The sequence below is a fragment of the Leuciscus leuciscus genome (genome assembly GCF_965113295.1).
Source record: "Leuciscus leuciscus genome assembly, chromosome: 23".
Taxonomy (NCBI): domain Eukaryota; kingdom Metazoa; phylum Chordata; class Actinopteri; order Cypriniformes; family Leuciscidae; genus Leuciscus; species Leuciscus leuciscus.
The window spans coordinates 16870346-16884997 of NC_138747.1; the positions used below are offsets into that span (position 1 = coordinate 16870346).

Below are 14652 nucleotides of genomic sequence, written 5' to 3' on the forward strand. Positions count from 1 at the left end.
GCGCACCTCTTCTTGTAGTGTATTCAGCAGCACCCGGTAGGTATTGAGGGAGGGATTGGCCTGTGTTCTCTGCTTCACCACTTCAGTCGGCACACGAAACAGACAGGCGACCTGTGTAAGAGGAAGACACAAACAGATAGAAATACTCAAGTACACTGCACAATATAGCTGTTTGAAAACAGGAAATAAAATAACAGTTATAGTTTAAAAGAGTACATTTATATTTAAAACAACTGAAAAAATATCTGAAAAGTGGAAAAAGATTATAAAAAGTGCAAAATTATATATACTGTATATATTTTATTTTTTAAATAACTGTATGTATGTATGTATGCATGTATGTATACACACACACACAGTAGTGGCCAAAAGTAATGTCCGGAGCTGGATATTTGTTTATAATACCCATAAAAATATGGGTAAAATATTTATATACAAATATAAATATATAAAATTTAAATATTAGGGAAGAACAAAACTATACCTAAACTGGTATAAATCTGGAAAAATTATTTGGCAAAAAAAACATATTTTGGCACACTACAGCTACACATTTTATTTAACTATGCAAAGAAAATGCATTAAAAAAAAGCATACATTGACTACAACATAATCAGTAATTAATTTTTCATTGATTCTCTCTTGTTTTTTGCATGTGTGTGATAGAGAGTAAATCAATTAGAATTTATTTTCTTTTACAGACTTTTCTAATATTTACAAAAATACTGATTAATAATATGATTTCAGAAAATGTAACAAATAATTTGTCAGACAAATGAGCCTACTGCATTGTTTGTATTAATTAGAATACAACACAACATCTTACCATTAACAGTTACACAAACATTTTACATGAAAACATAATTTAATATGTTCATGTAACTTAAAAACCCTTTACAAATGACTAACAAAATTCCCATGGATCATACAAGTCACAAAACACTGCTTTTCTCTCTCTCGCTCGCTCTCTCACAGACACACACACACACACACACACACACACACACACACACACACGTACAACAGCTGAATTCCAGCAAACATGCATTGTCGATAGCTGAAGTGTGGCATTATTCAAGCTCATTCTTCAAGGCCGCATCCCCCTCTAAACTACACTTGTGGTGCATTACTTCTGATCCTCTCCATGCTGAGGGCGGAAATACCAGGATGAACCGAGGATGGAAAGCAATCTTCCCAACCACGGGGAGTTTTACCGGGCCCCCCACCAGACCCCCAGACTCACGCTGGATAGAAGTAATCTCTTCTGAATGACACTGACAGAGCAGGCGTGGGGTGCTACTATGAGAGAGGTTAGGTTCACAGTGAGCCCAGCTGACACCCTACAGGCACGGTGTGTGTGTGAACAAGCTACGGTAGTTTGCGCTCTAGATGAGTCTGGCAGGCGGCAGAGCATCTTCTTGCTTCTTGCACACTGAAGATGCCGAATGAATGACCACTTGGCTTACAAAACAGCATGCAAGACTTTGCGGTATGGCATGCCACAAATGTACAAGATCCAGCTGAGGAAATCTGTATGTGTTATTTCCATTGAGAAAAGTAGGATCAGTGGGGAGGGCTCGAATTTTAAACAAGCCAAAAGCGTGTACCAAGAGTGCCACCCAGCGGTCAAACCCGGGACCTGCGACCATCGGTCTCTTACTGAAACTGACAGGGCCCATTTTACCGAGCTCATTACATTCTCTTTTTGCTGGGTTAACATTTATGAAACACTAAACATCACGTCCTCTCGTGTAATTCTCAAACGGATCAAAATTACAGCACTAAATAGAGAGGGAAGTGGATATGACAAGTAATTCTTGCAGTAATTGAATTGGTGGGAGCGAGTGCGCGCCGCAGCAATTTCGTATCATCTCGCAGGGGAGTTGATGGAGGACTGGCGAGAGATTATATCAGATCAATTACCGACATTGTGCATTTCTGGGTAATTTACAGGGAGCAGTGAGGAGGAAAACTAGGTTGAGGACATTTTTTAAATAAGTGGATGTCGAAGTCTTTAGAGTTCCGCCGTGTTTATGGACGTACCTGTGTGTGACCAGTCAGGCGATTATCGAGGCACTGACTTAAATCAGTTTTGTACTAATTAACGTCTGGTTACATTGTTGGAAAGAGTTATGGTTATACTTATTATTGTGAGATACATTTGGTCTCTGTGTTTTTGCATTCACATCACCATTTATCTTAATTTGCGAGTCATTTGGAGGAGGTGGCATTAATTAGTCGCTGCCTCTGATCCAAGCGCGCGCTTGGCGCTTCCCGTTCCCGGCGCTCTGCGCTCAGTGCGCTGCTGCTGAGGCGGGAAAACAAACCCCTCAGACCCATGAGGGAGAAACTCTCAGTGCCAGGGCAACACGACGACCAGAGGCCAGCACTCAGACACGACAGGTCGCTGAAGAAGCAGGGGATATTAAAGCAAGGCACAACGCTTATTTTAGCACTGAGTGAATCAGTTCAGGGGCGCTTGTCTTGTCCTCGCGCTGTTCTTTACAACACAGTAACACACACCTATAAAGGGAATGATTGAAAACTGCATATGTTACACTGACCATTTGACTCGACACTTTAAAAGGACTGAAAAACATTTAGGTTTCAGTTTTATGATAAGCATCATAGAAATCACTATAAAACGTGCATTATATGCATAATACCTAAGTAAGGAATAATTGACGACAGGCCGTTGAATTATTAGAAAAATAATGCACACCCGAGGTGGTAATGCGGTCACGACGCGAAGCGGAGTGGCCGTTACACCTCGGGTGTGCATTATTTTTCTAATAATTCAACGGCCTGAAGTCAATTATTCCGCTTATACTACAGTTACCACACCTCGAAACATTGTTCAGATTATGTATTTCAAGACGTTTGTAAAGTTTTTGTCATTAAAACGCTCTTATATGTAGGACTAATTTCTTACGCATCTAATCCCATGCCTCCGTTGCTAATTCCAAAACGTCATTTCAGAGTTAGTAACGGAGGTTTGAGCCGCTGATAGCAGACTAATGCTGGGGACACACGACTAGCTGACACATTCTCTGACTGTTTTCATCGACTGCAGCAGATTTTAAACACCGACTTTGAACACAGACTGAACGCGCTGAACACGCGTTTGGGCATGATCAGTCATATAAGTATCAAATTACATTCATAACCGGCCTTAAAGTGTGTTCCCGGCTTTATGCAGTTATTAATGCAGTTATTAAAGAGAGATGTTGCAATAATGAGACAGAAAAGCATGTGCGTCAATATTATTATTTATTAATTAATTCAATTCGTTTTAATGAATTCGTTAATTCTTTTTTTCTTTCTATTATTGACAGATGACAGTAGACTAGCCAAATAAATGAAACCCAAAGCCCTTTTAACAAGTAGGCCTATCAATAATTATTTATTTGTTAAATTATCTGCAATAAAAATCCGTGCTGCAGGACTATCCATTTATTTAGCCTATATTCAGTTTAATTTTCTATTGATTATCAGGACTTTATAGTTTATTTATTCAAATTAAACTGCATGTTTCTATTGATTGTGAAGCTAGACATTGAAAATTGCAGATCAAGCGCATGGGGCGAAATGCTTTTTCTTGTTATGATTTGTATCCGATTTTCCGTTATTACAGTTGACTACGCGAAGTGATATGGAACTGTAATGCGGTCAAGACCTGCCTGGAACTACTTTAGCCGTGCGTTTCCCTGAAAATAATGCACACCTTAGAACGTTCGTCAACCAATCAGATTCAAGCATTCAACGGCCCTGTAGTATAACACCTTATAATCAGTTGTTTGCATAAATGTAACAGTTATGATTCTTCAACTATGCATTAGGCCTACTGTACTATGCATTGTAAAAAGTAATTTTAATTAACCATTTTAACTATATTTCAAATTATACTATAATACATAATACATTAACTTATCTATTCAGGGTTATTCCATTAACATTAACACACATGAATTAACACACAAGATCAACACACTAATGTGTTATATCATGTGTTAAATTGCATTATACGTGTAACAGTATTTATCATTTATTATAACTGGTTAAAATGAAAAGATATAACACTTTAGAATGCATATTATAAGGCATTAATAATTCATAAGAATAATTGTATAATTATTGAAATTATACATACAACTTAATGTAAAGTGTTAAGTGTTACGCACTGTCATTTAAAAGTTTGGGGTCAGTAAGATTTTAATTTATTTATTTATCTATTAATTATTTTATTTATTTATTTATTAAGGATACATTGCATTGATCAAAAGTGACAGCAATTTATAATGTTTCAAAAGATTAATTTCTATTTAAAATAAATGCTGTTCTTTTGAACTTTGTATCCTGAATTTTTTTTATCACAGTTTCCACAAAAAATATTAAGCAGCACAACTATTTTTAACATTGGTAATACTAAGAAATTTTTCTTGAGCAACAAATCAGCATATTAGAATGATTTCTGAAGAATTATGTGACACAGAAGACTGGAGTAATGATGCTGGGAAATCAGCTTTGCCATCACAGGAATAAATTACATTTTAAGTTATATTAAATCATATAAATAATATTTCATAACTGTTTTTGCTGTATTTTTGCTGTATAAATAAATGCAGACTTGGTGAGCATAAGAGACTTCAAAAACATTAAAAAATCTTACTGATCTGAAACTTGGTAATATATGTAAATGTATACAGTAATTCAAAACTATTTTGCCATTTTACCCACAAACCTGAGGCCATTTTTTAAATCACAACACAACAAATTCCCATTAGCATAAAATAAACCAAGGTCAATCTCACATCTGTGGTTCCAGACATCAATAGACACAGCTGGAACATTCCAAACAGTCCATGAACTCGGAGCGCACGCCTCCCAGCAGTGTTTCAGGAAGTTGGAATTACAACAGGCATCTGGAACAATCTTCCACAGATCATCCTACAGGTGCCTTAAAAAAACAACAACAGAGTCCCCTCGGGTCCTTATGGAGCGATGCCTCCCAAAATCTATCTGCACAGACCAATCTCTGCCTGACACGTCCCCCATTCTCTTCCTTAAATAATACCAATGCATGTCCAGAGAGAGCATTGTAAACCAAACACTTCAATTTTGGATTGCCTATTTTTGAGATATTTCAAAGACCTGCCAGGTGAGAAGAAGAGGGGGTGGGAAAAGGTTGAAAATGAGCCACAGTACAATGCTCAGGCTTGATTAGTACAATAAATCACAGGCAACCGTATTCTCACCGGCAATACATGGATTATTTGCAGTGCCAAGCTTAGCGGGGTGCCAATCGTCCTCCTCTAGTCACGCTACACGCTGTTTTCACCCAACAGCCATTGGGAGAGACACGGTTTATAAATGTAGGAAAAGTGCTCCTTCAGCTTGACAAATGAGCTTTCGGAGAGCGTGTTGGGCAAATGGGAATGAAGATAAATCTGATATAATGGCTAGATAACAGCCTACTCTGGCCCTGACAAACACCATCAGCTATTGCATTCTTTATAGCACAGACTGAAAAAGAAGAGATAGAAATTACTGCTGCTATTATTACACAACAATAATATAGAAACCTTTCATATGATTGTATGAAGAGAGAAGCTGGACTTAAGAGAGAGTGGTAAAGGTGAATAAAGTGAGGATAACATTTCCAGACAATTTAAATCTAGCTGGTTGTAGATCCGAAACTACAAAGGCAAAGCCTGAATCCCTGAGCTTAAAGTCCAGGATCCACATTGTGTTTGATTAGCGCTAACCTTATAGGGTCAACCGGATAACTATGACAGTACAGCAGTGGCGAAAATCTTTTATTCTATCTTGAAAAGTAATAGGGAAAAGTACAAAGTAATAGGAAATACTCAAAGCAATTATTGCACAAAGTGGTTCGATGCAAAACTGGGCCAGAAAACTCTAAATCTGACAAATTATAAACTAATGAGTCATTAAACACATCCAGTCGTGAAACCTATTAGCGAGAACTTGTATAATGGCAGAAGTTACGCAAGTAGGATGACTTTGTCTTCTGCTCCAGACGGCCTGAAGGGAAGACTTTCATGGCTAAGCTGCGGGATTACGGGCTTTGAACAGGCCAACATGTACCCACAACACACTGGGATTCAGCTGGGCCCTTTTTGAAGAGTGCAAATCCTGCTGCACCAGGCAAAGGGTTATCAACAGACCTGACTTCAACTTCACCTTAAATTCAACTATCTTGGGTATTGGTGAAGGCTGACCTTTTCACTTGACTTTTTTTCTTGACTTATTTTTTGAGCCATGTGTAATGGCCATGTTTAGCACGTAATGATATTTGCTCTAATTTTCCAAGCAAAAAGCCACCTTTCCCCCCTCCAGAGTGTCTTCTTCAGTATAGAGAGTAGATGTTTAATGGTTAATTTAATGGGTAATAAACTGAAATGAGAAACCCAATTACAATAGTTATATACTGTCACTTGAAATTGCATATTGAGATGAATAGGATGGCATTAGTATTAGCAGGTCCATGTAGAATTTCTTCTGCTCTAATGATGTTGAGGAAAATTTGCTTCTGAATTCTACTGAATAGATTTAAATATGGTCAAATACTGTATATTAAACAGAGCTGAGGAGACTGAAGTGTGATTTCAACATTTTATGCTGATTCATATGACAAAAAAAACTTGCTCTATTAAAAAAAAAAAAGTCTGTTATGCTCACCAAGGCTAAATTTATTTGATCAAAAATACAGTAAAAACGGTAATATTGTGGAATATTATCACAATTTAAAATAACTGTTTTCATTTTGAATATATTTTAAAATGTAATTTATTCCTGAGATGACAAAGCTGAATTTTCAGCATCATTACTCCAGTCTTCAGTGTCACATGATCCTTCAGAAATCATTCTAATATGCCAATTTGATGCTCAAGAAACATTTCTTATTATCAATATTGAGAACAGTTGTTCTCAAAATTTTCCAGGATTCTTTGACGAATAGAAAGTTACTTTTTAAGTATTCTTTTAATTAAAAACTGGCAAAAATAAATAAAAATACCCCACATATTAGTCTCATGTTCTTTTAAGTGATGAAGGCAATCCATACAGCATGGAATAACCAATAAATGTCCATTGCAATTTTTAAATCAATTAAATGCATCCTTGAATACATAAAAGAAACATAAAATGTCAAAATGATTCCAAACTTTTGAATGGTAGTGCATGTATTAGATTGCATTACATTTTTTAAGGTGGAGTATGCTCTAAGGAATGATTAAATGCTTGTGTGTTGGATCGTTCTGGACTGCAATAGCTCTGAGCTTACAGAATTTCACTAGCGGAGGAAATGAAGGTGCTCCTTACAGCTCCAACACCTAAATCTCCCTTGACAAAACTGCAAGAATCGTCTCTATGAAAAGAGTTATGTCAATAGACGACAACAACAAGATCCTATTTGGCCAGCTGGTGGGAAAATAAAGGGTCGCCTATGGCCCAGCTCTAACCCAGAGCAAAAAAACATCACACAAAAACACATTCTAAGCCTTCTGCATATTTGTCTCTGAAATGGACATACTGCTCATTTGGACTGCAATTGGTAAATTATGATAAATACAAGGACAAAACAACAGGAAAGAAAGAATAATAACAGGAAACCTACGATTTCTCCTAGTGAAGCAGCCAGCATGTGGGTGAAGGGGGTCAAGCTTGTAGCAGTGTAGCCAGCGAAGAACGACTTGGTGCTTTCATAGGTGACAAAGAACGCAGCAGCTGGAACCAAGAAGAAACACTTTGTTTGAGGCAAACTATTTAAAGTTGGTTTGAAACCAGTTGTGATAGTCTTTTCTTCCCTATTGTGATGTACACTGATGAGCCAGAACATTATGACCACCTGCCTAATACACTGTTGGTCCTCTGTGTGTGTGTGTGTGTGTGTGTGTGTGTGTGTGTGTGTGTGTGTGTGTGTGTGTGTGTGTGTGTGTGTGTGTGTGTGTGTGTGTGTGTGTGTGTGTGTGTGTGTGTGTACCACAGGTGTGGCATATCAAGAGGCTGATTAGACAGCTAGTTATTATACAGGTGTGCCTAAGGCTGCCACACCTGTGAGGTGGATGGATTATCTCGGCAAAGGAGAAGTGCTCACTAACACAGATTTAGACAGATTTGTAAACAATATTTGAAAGAAATAGAAAAAGTCGTAGAAGTTTTAGATCGGTAACATTTTTTATGTTTTTAAAAGAAGTCTCTTCTGCTCACCAAGGCTGCATTTATTTGATAAAAAACAATAAAACAAAACAGTAATATTGTGAAATATGACCATTTAAAATGACTTTTTCTATTTTAATATATTTTAAAATGTAATTTATTCCTCAGATGAAAGCTGAATTTTCAACATCATTACTCCAGTCTTCAGTGTCACATGATACTTCAGAAATCATTCTAATACGCTGATTTTATGCTCAAAAAACATTATTATTTTCAGTGTTGAAAACAGTTGTGTACATTTTTTTTTCAAAATTCTTTGATGAATAGAAACTTCAAAAGAACAGCATTTATTTAAAATAGAATATTTTCTAACATTATAAATGTCTTTACTGTAACTTTTGATCAGTTTAACTCATCTTTGATGAATAAGTATTGATTTATTTTATTTCTTTCCCCAAAAAATTAAATTAAAATTCTTACTGACCCCAAACTTTTGAACGGTAGTGTTTAATGTTACAAAAGCTTTACATTTCAGATAAATGCTGTTCTTTTGAACTTTCTATTCATCATAGCATCATGAAATAAAAATGTAAAAAACTGTTTTCAACATTGATAATAATCATAAATGTTTCTTGAGCATCAAATCAGCATATTAGAATGATTTCTGAAGGATCATGTGACACTGAAGACTGGAGTAATGATGCTGAAAATTCAGCTTTGATCACAGGAATAAATTACACTTTACTGTATATTCATATAGAAAACAGCTGTTTTAAATTGTAATCATATTTCACAATATGATTGTTTTTGTTTGTATTTTTAATCAAATAAATGCAGCCTTGGTGAGCAGAAGATACTTCTTTTAAAAACATTAAAAATCTTACCGATCTAAAACTTTTGACCGGTAGTGTGTGTATATGCATGTATGTATGTATGTATGTATATATATATATATATACACACACACACATACGCACGTGTACAAATCAAGGTACAACATATATAACAATATAATATATAAATGACATCAATCTATAAGTAATAATTGTAGACTAGTATAATACTCAGGCATTATTTATATATTATAGAAGTAATTTGTATTGATGTACCATAATACTTAGAGGCATCAACTCACCAGCTACTTTTTATCAATATGTATGGAGAGAAGTGGACTGAAAATTGTATCAATTTCGTAAAACTGATTTTTAATTGTTGATCTGTTTCTCTTTAAAGCTATGGTCTCTTAAGAGATGTAGCCATTGTGCAATTGATATTTCGTATTTATTTTTCCAATTGAGTAATATTGTTTTCTTGGAGATACCTAGAGACATGAGCAGAGATGTTGGGTGTTCAAGAGGAGCGTTCATTTGACATGTATCACCCAAAAGGAAGTCAAAGTCAAGTTTATTTCTAGAGCACATTTAAAACAACAGAAGTTGACCAAAGTGCTATACATCCAAAATCATAAATAAACAACTACAAAAATAAAACAACAACAACAACAAGACAAAAACACACAGCTCTCAAACTGAAGTAAAAGCCAGTGAAAAGAAATATGTTTTAAGACTAGATTTAAAAGCGGAGAGTGTTGGGGCCAGCCTCACAGACAATGGTAAATTATTCCATAGTTTAGGGGCCGCAACTGAAAAAGCCAGATCTCCCCTATGTTTCAGCCTTACTCTAGGGACAGCCAAGAGCATGCAATCTGCCGACCTAAGCGACCTCGATGGGACATGTTGTTGTATAAGGTCAGAAAGGTAGGTCGGGGCTAGACCATTTAAGGATTTATAAGCAAACTCTAAGATTTTAAAATCAATCCTAAAACGTACTGGAAGCCAGTGAAGGGAGGCCAGTAGGAGAAATGTGATCACACTTACGTATCCCTTTAAATAGTCTAGCTGCAGGATTCTGCTCCAACTGCTGGCGTTAGAGAGATGCATGGCTAACACCAGCAGAGAGGGCATTACAATAGTCCAATCAAGAGGAGATGAAAACGTGTATAACTCTTTCAAAGTCTTTAAATGACAAAAAAGGTTTCACTTTAGATAAGAGCTTTAACTAATCAAAACTGTCTTTAAAGGGTAACTAAACCCCTGGTCAGAGCCTGACTCCACCCACTGGCAATATTTGAAAAATGCTGGAAAAGTAGGCAGAGCCCAGTGGAGAGGGGGCGTGCATCTGTGACATATCTCTCTGCAGGCAAGGGCGTGGTTAGCTGGTACCCTCTGATGTCAGAGGGTACCACAACTTCCAATAGGAAAATTCAACTGCAGTAGCCACTGTTCAACCTGAAGAGGGCAGCACTCAGACGTTTTTACAACATATTTTGTCAAATTAAAACACTTTAAACACAAATGTCAAAAAAATTACTTGAATCAATGAACAGCACTAATAAAGCCCCATTCTTACAGACCATTAACTAAAAAAAGTTGGTTTAGGGTTTAGTTACCCTTTAACCACAGAATTGATCTGTTTTTCAAGTTTAAAATCACTGTCCATGATTACTGCGAGATTTTTAACGGAGGATTTAACGTATGGAAGTAAGGAACCCAATTATGTGTTGGGGGCCACATGGGTACTACTTGGGCCAAATATCACAATTTCAGTTTTACTCTCGTTAAAATGTACAAAATTCATGGCCATCCAAGCTTTAATGTCTGTGAGGCAGTCCAACAATAATTTTAAAAAGCTGGTATCCTTTTGTTTCAATGGCAGATAAAGTTGTGTGTCGTCTGCATTACAGTGAAATGAAATGCCATGCTGTCTTAGGATAGACCCTAAAGGGAGGATGTACAGGGAAAACAGCATTGGACCAAGAATAGACACCTGGGGGACTCCACAAGGAAAAGGTGCCAATGGGGACACAAAGTCTCCAAGGCAAACAGAAAACTTCCTATTAGACAGATATGACCTAAACCACTCTAGAGCAATACCTTTCATACCAACACAGTGGTCCAACCTAGAGATCAGAATATTATGATCAATGGTAGCAAATGCAGCTCTAAGGTCTAACAGCATTAGAATAGCAGAATCTCCAGAGTCTGTGACCAATAAGAGGTCATTAAAAACTTTTAAAAGTGTAGTTTCTGTACTATGAAGGGCTTTAAATTCAGACTGAATTTTGCAGTGTTTTTTTTTTTTTTTTGGATGGAAGATCAAATATGGTTATTTCTTAAATATCTATTGAAATATCAGAAGTGCAAGATTGCAAGATATAAACTCAATATTCTGTCTTTTTCTCCTCAGAATTGTGGGTTTATATCCCCCAATTCTGACTCCCCCCCCCCCCCCCCCCCCCCCACAGAATTATGATATCAACTCGCAATTGCAAGAAAAAAGTCCGAATTTTGAGATAGGCCTAAAAATGTTGTGTTTAAATGTCACCTATTTAAAAAGTTATTGGTTTAAATATTATTTCATGCTGTAACTGTAAAGCTATTATGCCCCTATGAACTGCATATGTGAATATTATGTAGAACATCACACTCCCTCTAGAGGCTTCTCGTCGTCCCACAGTACATCCTGGTGCCATTACTTCCCCAGATAAATGGCACATGCATACATGCCAGTCCACATGATGTAAAAGAAAACGGGACTCATCGGACCAGGCGACCTTCTGGGGTTGTCGCGCACGTAAAAAACTAAATGCTGTATGAACAAACATATTAATCAGCGCTGCCATACCAGCCATTAATATCTGCTCTAGAGTTTTGCATTTACATTTAGTCATTTAGCAGACGCTTTTGTCCAAAGCGAGATTTGGCCAAAGCATACAAAGTTTTGTTTTGTGTGAAACATGACAGGGGATTAGGGATGAACATAGACATTGCGTAATCAATGTAAACGATTACATCAACACACCGTTCCAGTCCAAGTTTGCTTACCATCTAATCTACCCAGAAAATAATATGTGGCCTTGATCAACAATATTCGCTTCACCCATGACTGTTCATAATGTTTTGACTAATCAGTGTATACTGATGTGAAACATCTTCTTGAACAAGAAAAAATGTTGGATGGGATTTGGTCCATAGGGGAAGGGGAACTGATTTGATCGGTTTGCTATTGCTGTGATGTCATTTGAGTGACAGGTTGTCCCGCCCTCAACCCGCTAAACGCAAAATCAGAGAAAAGAGGAGATGTCATTGCAGGTGGGAAGTGAAGTTACTTTCATTAAAGCCTGAGAGCACATGAATAAAAAAATAAAAATAAATAAATAAAAAAAAAGATGTAAATAAATACAGATAAATTATTCATAATAAATACTGCAATACTTCATATTCATAAGAATTGTCCATTTTGATTTCATGGCAACTTTAAACTGCATCCACTCTCTGACATTTAATTTGTAGGTGTATCCTGAGAGCTAGAGAGCCTAGTTTTTTGGGTTTAAATATGCTATTTATCATAATCAGAAGTCCAGAGTTTTTGCAGTATGCATTTATATAACTCTTCTAAAGCGTGCTTTTAAACATGCAGCCATTTTTCATGTTCATTATTATAATATATATAAACTTACCATTGGGAAAGGAGCCTACAGCAGCAGACGGGACGCCTGCATAGATCCCACGGAAACCTCCCGCCTTGTAGAAGCCCTGCTGGCTCTGCAACCTTGTCTTTATGGTGTCCAGAGGGAAGAGAGTGAGATCTACACACATTCCCGCACAGCCGCCTGCCTAAGGGACGGAGAGCATGGATAAAGTTGTATTACAGTAAAATTAGGTGCTTTAAACAAATTCTGGTGCAATGTAATTAGTCACTGTAGTACCATATACATATTATATTCTACCACATAATAATGCAAATATGCATATATGCAGTAATAGGAAAATTACTCAAAAGCTTCAAGGAGAAGAAGTGTCAAGTTTGCACTCAATGTTACTAAAACATAAATCAGAGATACAGAACACTTTTCATTCATTATTCATCTTTATTAACCACATTTTTCATCCACTGTGTTTTTAGGACATTTCTGACAAACAATATTATTTATAGTAATATTTATTATTACTCTTAAAAAAAGAAAAATAAAAAAAGTGTTTGAAAATAAGTTTTAGTCTAAGTACTGTTTTAGTCCAGGCCAAGTTGAAGCTGTCAGTTACAAGAAGAATTGTTAACTGTATTATTATTATTATTATTATGAAGCGCTATAGTCCAACTAATTCATGACTAGGCTAAAGAGTGCCTTATTTCCCTAAAAACTTTTGGTAACACTCCATTTTACAGTGTTCTTGTTACATATGTTACATGTAATTACCATAGTAATAACAGTAAAGTATGCATAATTACATGCAACTAACCCGCAACCAAATCCTAATCCTACCCTAACCCTTTAGTAAGTGCATGTTATTAATTAATATTACTCAGTACTTAAATATATAATTACACTGTAACAATGACACCTTAAAATAAAGTGTAACCAAACTTTTTTATGAAATCCCTAAAAATGTTAAGAAAAATACAAGCTAAAATATTAAGTAAATAAGGCACACACACACCAAAAAAAAAAACAGTTTGAACTAAGAAAACAAATAAAACTACATCTGGTTTGTTTACTGATTTATTTACTTACAAAAAACAGACAATCAACTTTATAATGACTTACATTATCTTCATTACTTTCATTATCATAGTCACTATTTTCATAACCATGATTTTTTTTTTTAAATCACTTTCAAAAGGACTAGCCTGAGATGAATCAAAGAAGAAAGCCTCTTAAAAGTGTACATTGACACATCCGCGTAAATACTCAATTACTAACACTGTACATTGAACTTATTTCACAAGCAGAGTTAATGTAAGGAATGATGCTTCGGCTTTTAGCACGTGTGCAATAGACATGAAATGTGCATTACCACAAGGCAGGCTGTGAACTCTCGTCTGTTCATACTGCACGCGAGGACCTCAGCTTTTAGCAGATGACTTTGTGAAGTGGTTCATCTTCAACACTGCAACAACTACTACACGTTCATCAAGGGCGCTGCCATGTTTAAGGAGGGCATTTTAAATGACGTCACGTGACGACAGCAACGTCGCTCTTCATTTTCAGCAGAAAAATAATTTCAATTATATATTATCTACGTTCTATCGACGTAGAATACATTTATGTTCAATGTATTATCAATAACGTTAAATACAACATTATTATTATCATTTTAATTTATTTTAATTTAACGTCCCAATTACACGAAAAACAACAACAACAACAACAACAACAACAACAACAAAAAAGAACAAGTAGTACATTGATTTATATAGGCTACTATATATAGAATAAAACAATAAAATGTTTTCTACAGAACAATGCGTTATTACCGGGATGAAGTATTTTTATTTGTAAAGATTATAAGAATCTTCTCAGATCGTTTACATTTTTCATTTTCAATTCAATTTAGTGTATTTTTTTTTTATATAAAAACATTTGAGCTTATCTGTGTACAATGAATGGAAACGCAAAATGAGTTCAAGTCC

At 36.0% G+C, this 14652-nt stretch overlaps 1 protein-coding gene across 1 annotated transcript in view; it reads right to left on the bottom strand.

The window, feature by feature from the left end:
* Positions 1-14174, bottom strand: part of slc25a26 (solute carrier family 25 member 26) — a 58772-nt gene extending 44598 nt beyond the window's left edge. Inside the window, exons 1-4 of the mRNA XM_082156304.1 lie at positions 14037-14174; positions 12701-12857; positions 7640-7749; positions 7-111 (exon numbers count right to left, since the gene is read on the bottom strand). Of these exons, the coding sequence (XP_082012430.1) occupies positions 7-111; positions 7640-7749; positions 12701-12857; positions 14037-14069 (405 nt within the window). The 5' untranslated portion in view covers positions 14070-14174. The remainder of the gene's footprint in view (positions 1-6; positions 112-7639; positions 7750-12700; positions 12858-14036) is intronic.
* Between the last annotated feature and the right edge of the window lie 478 nt (positions 14175-14652).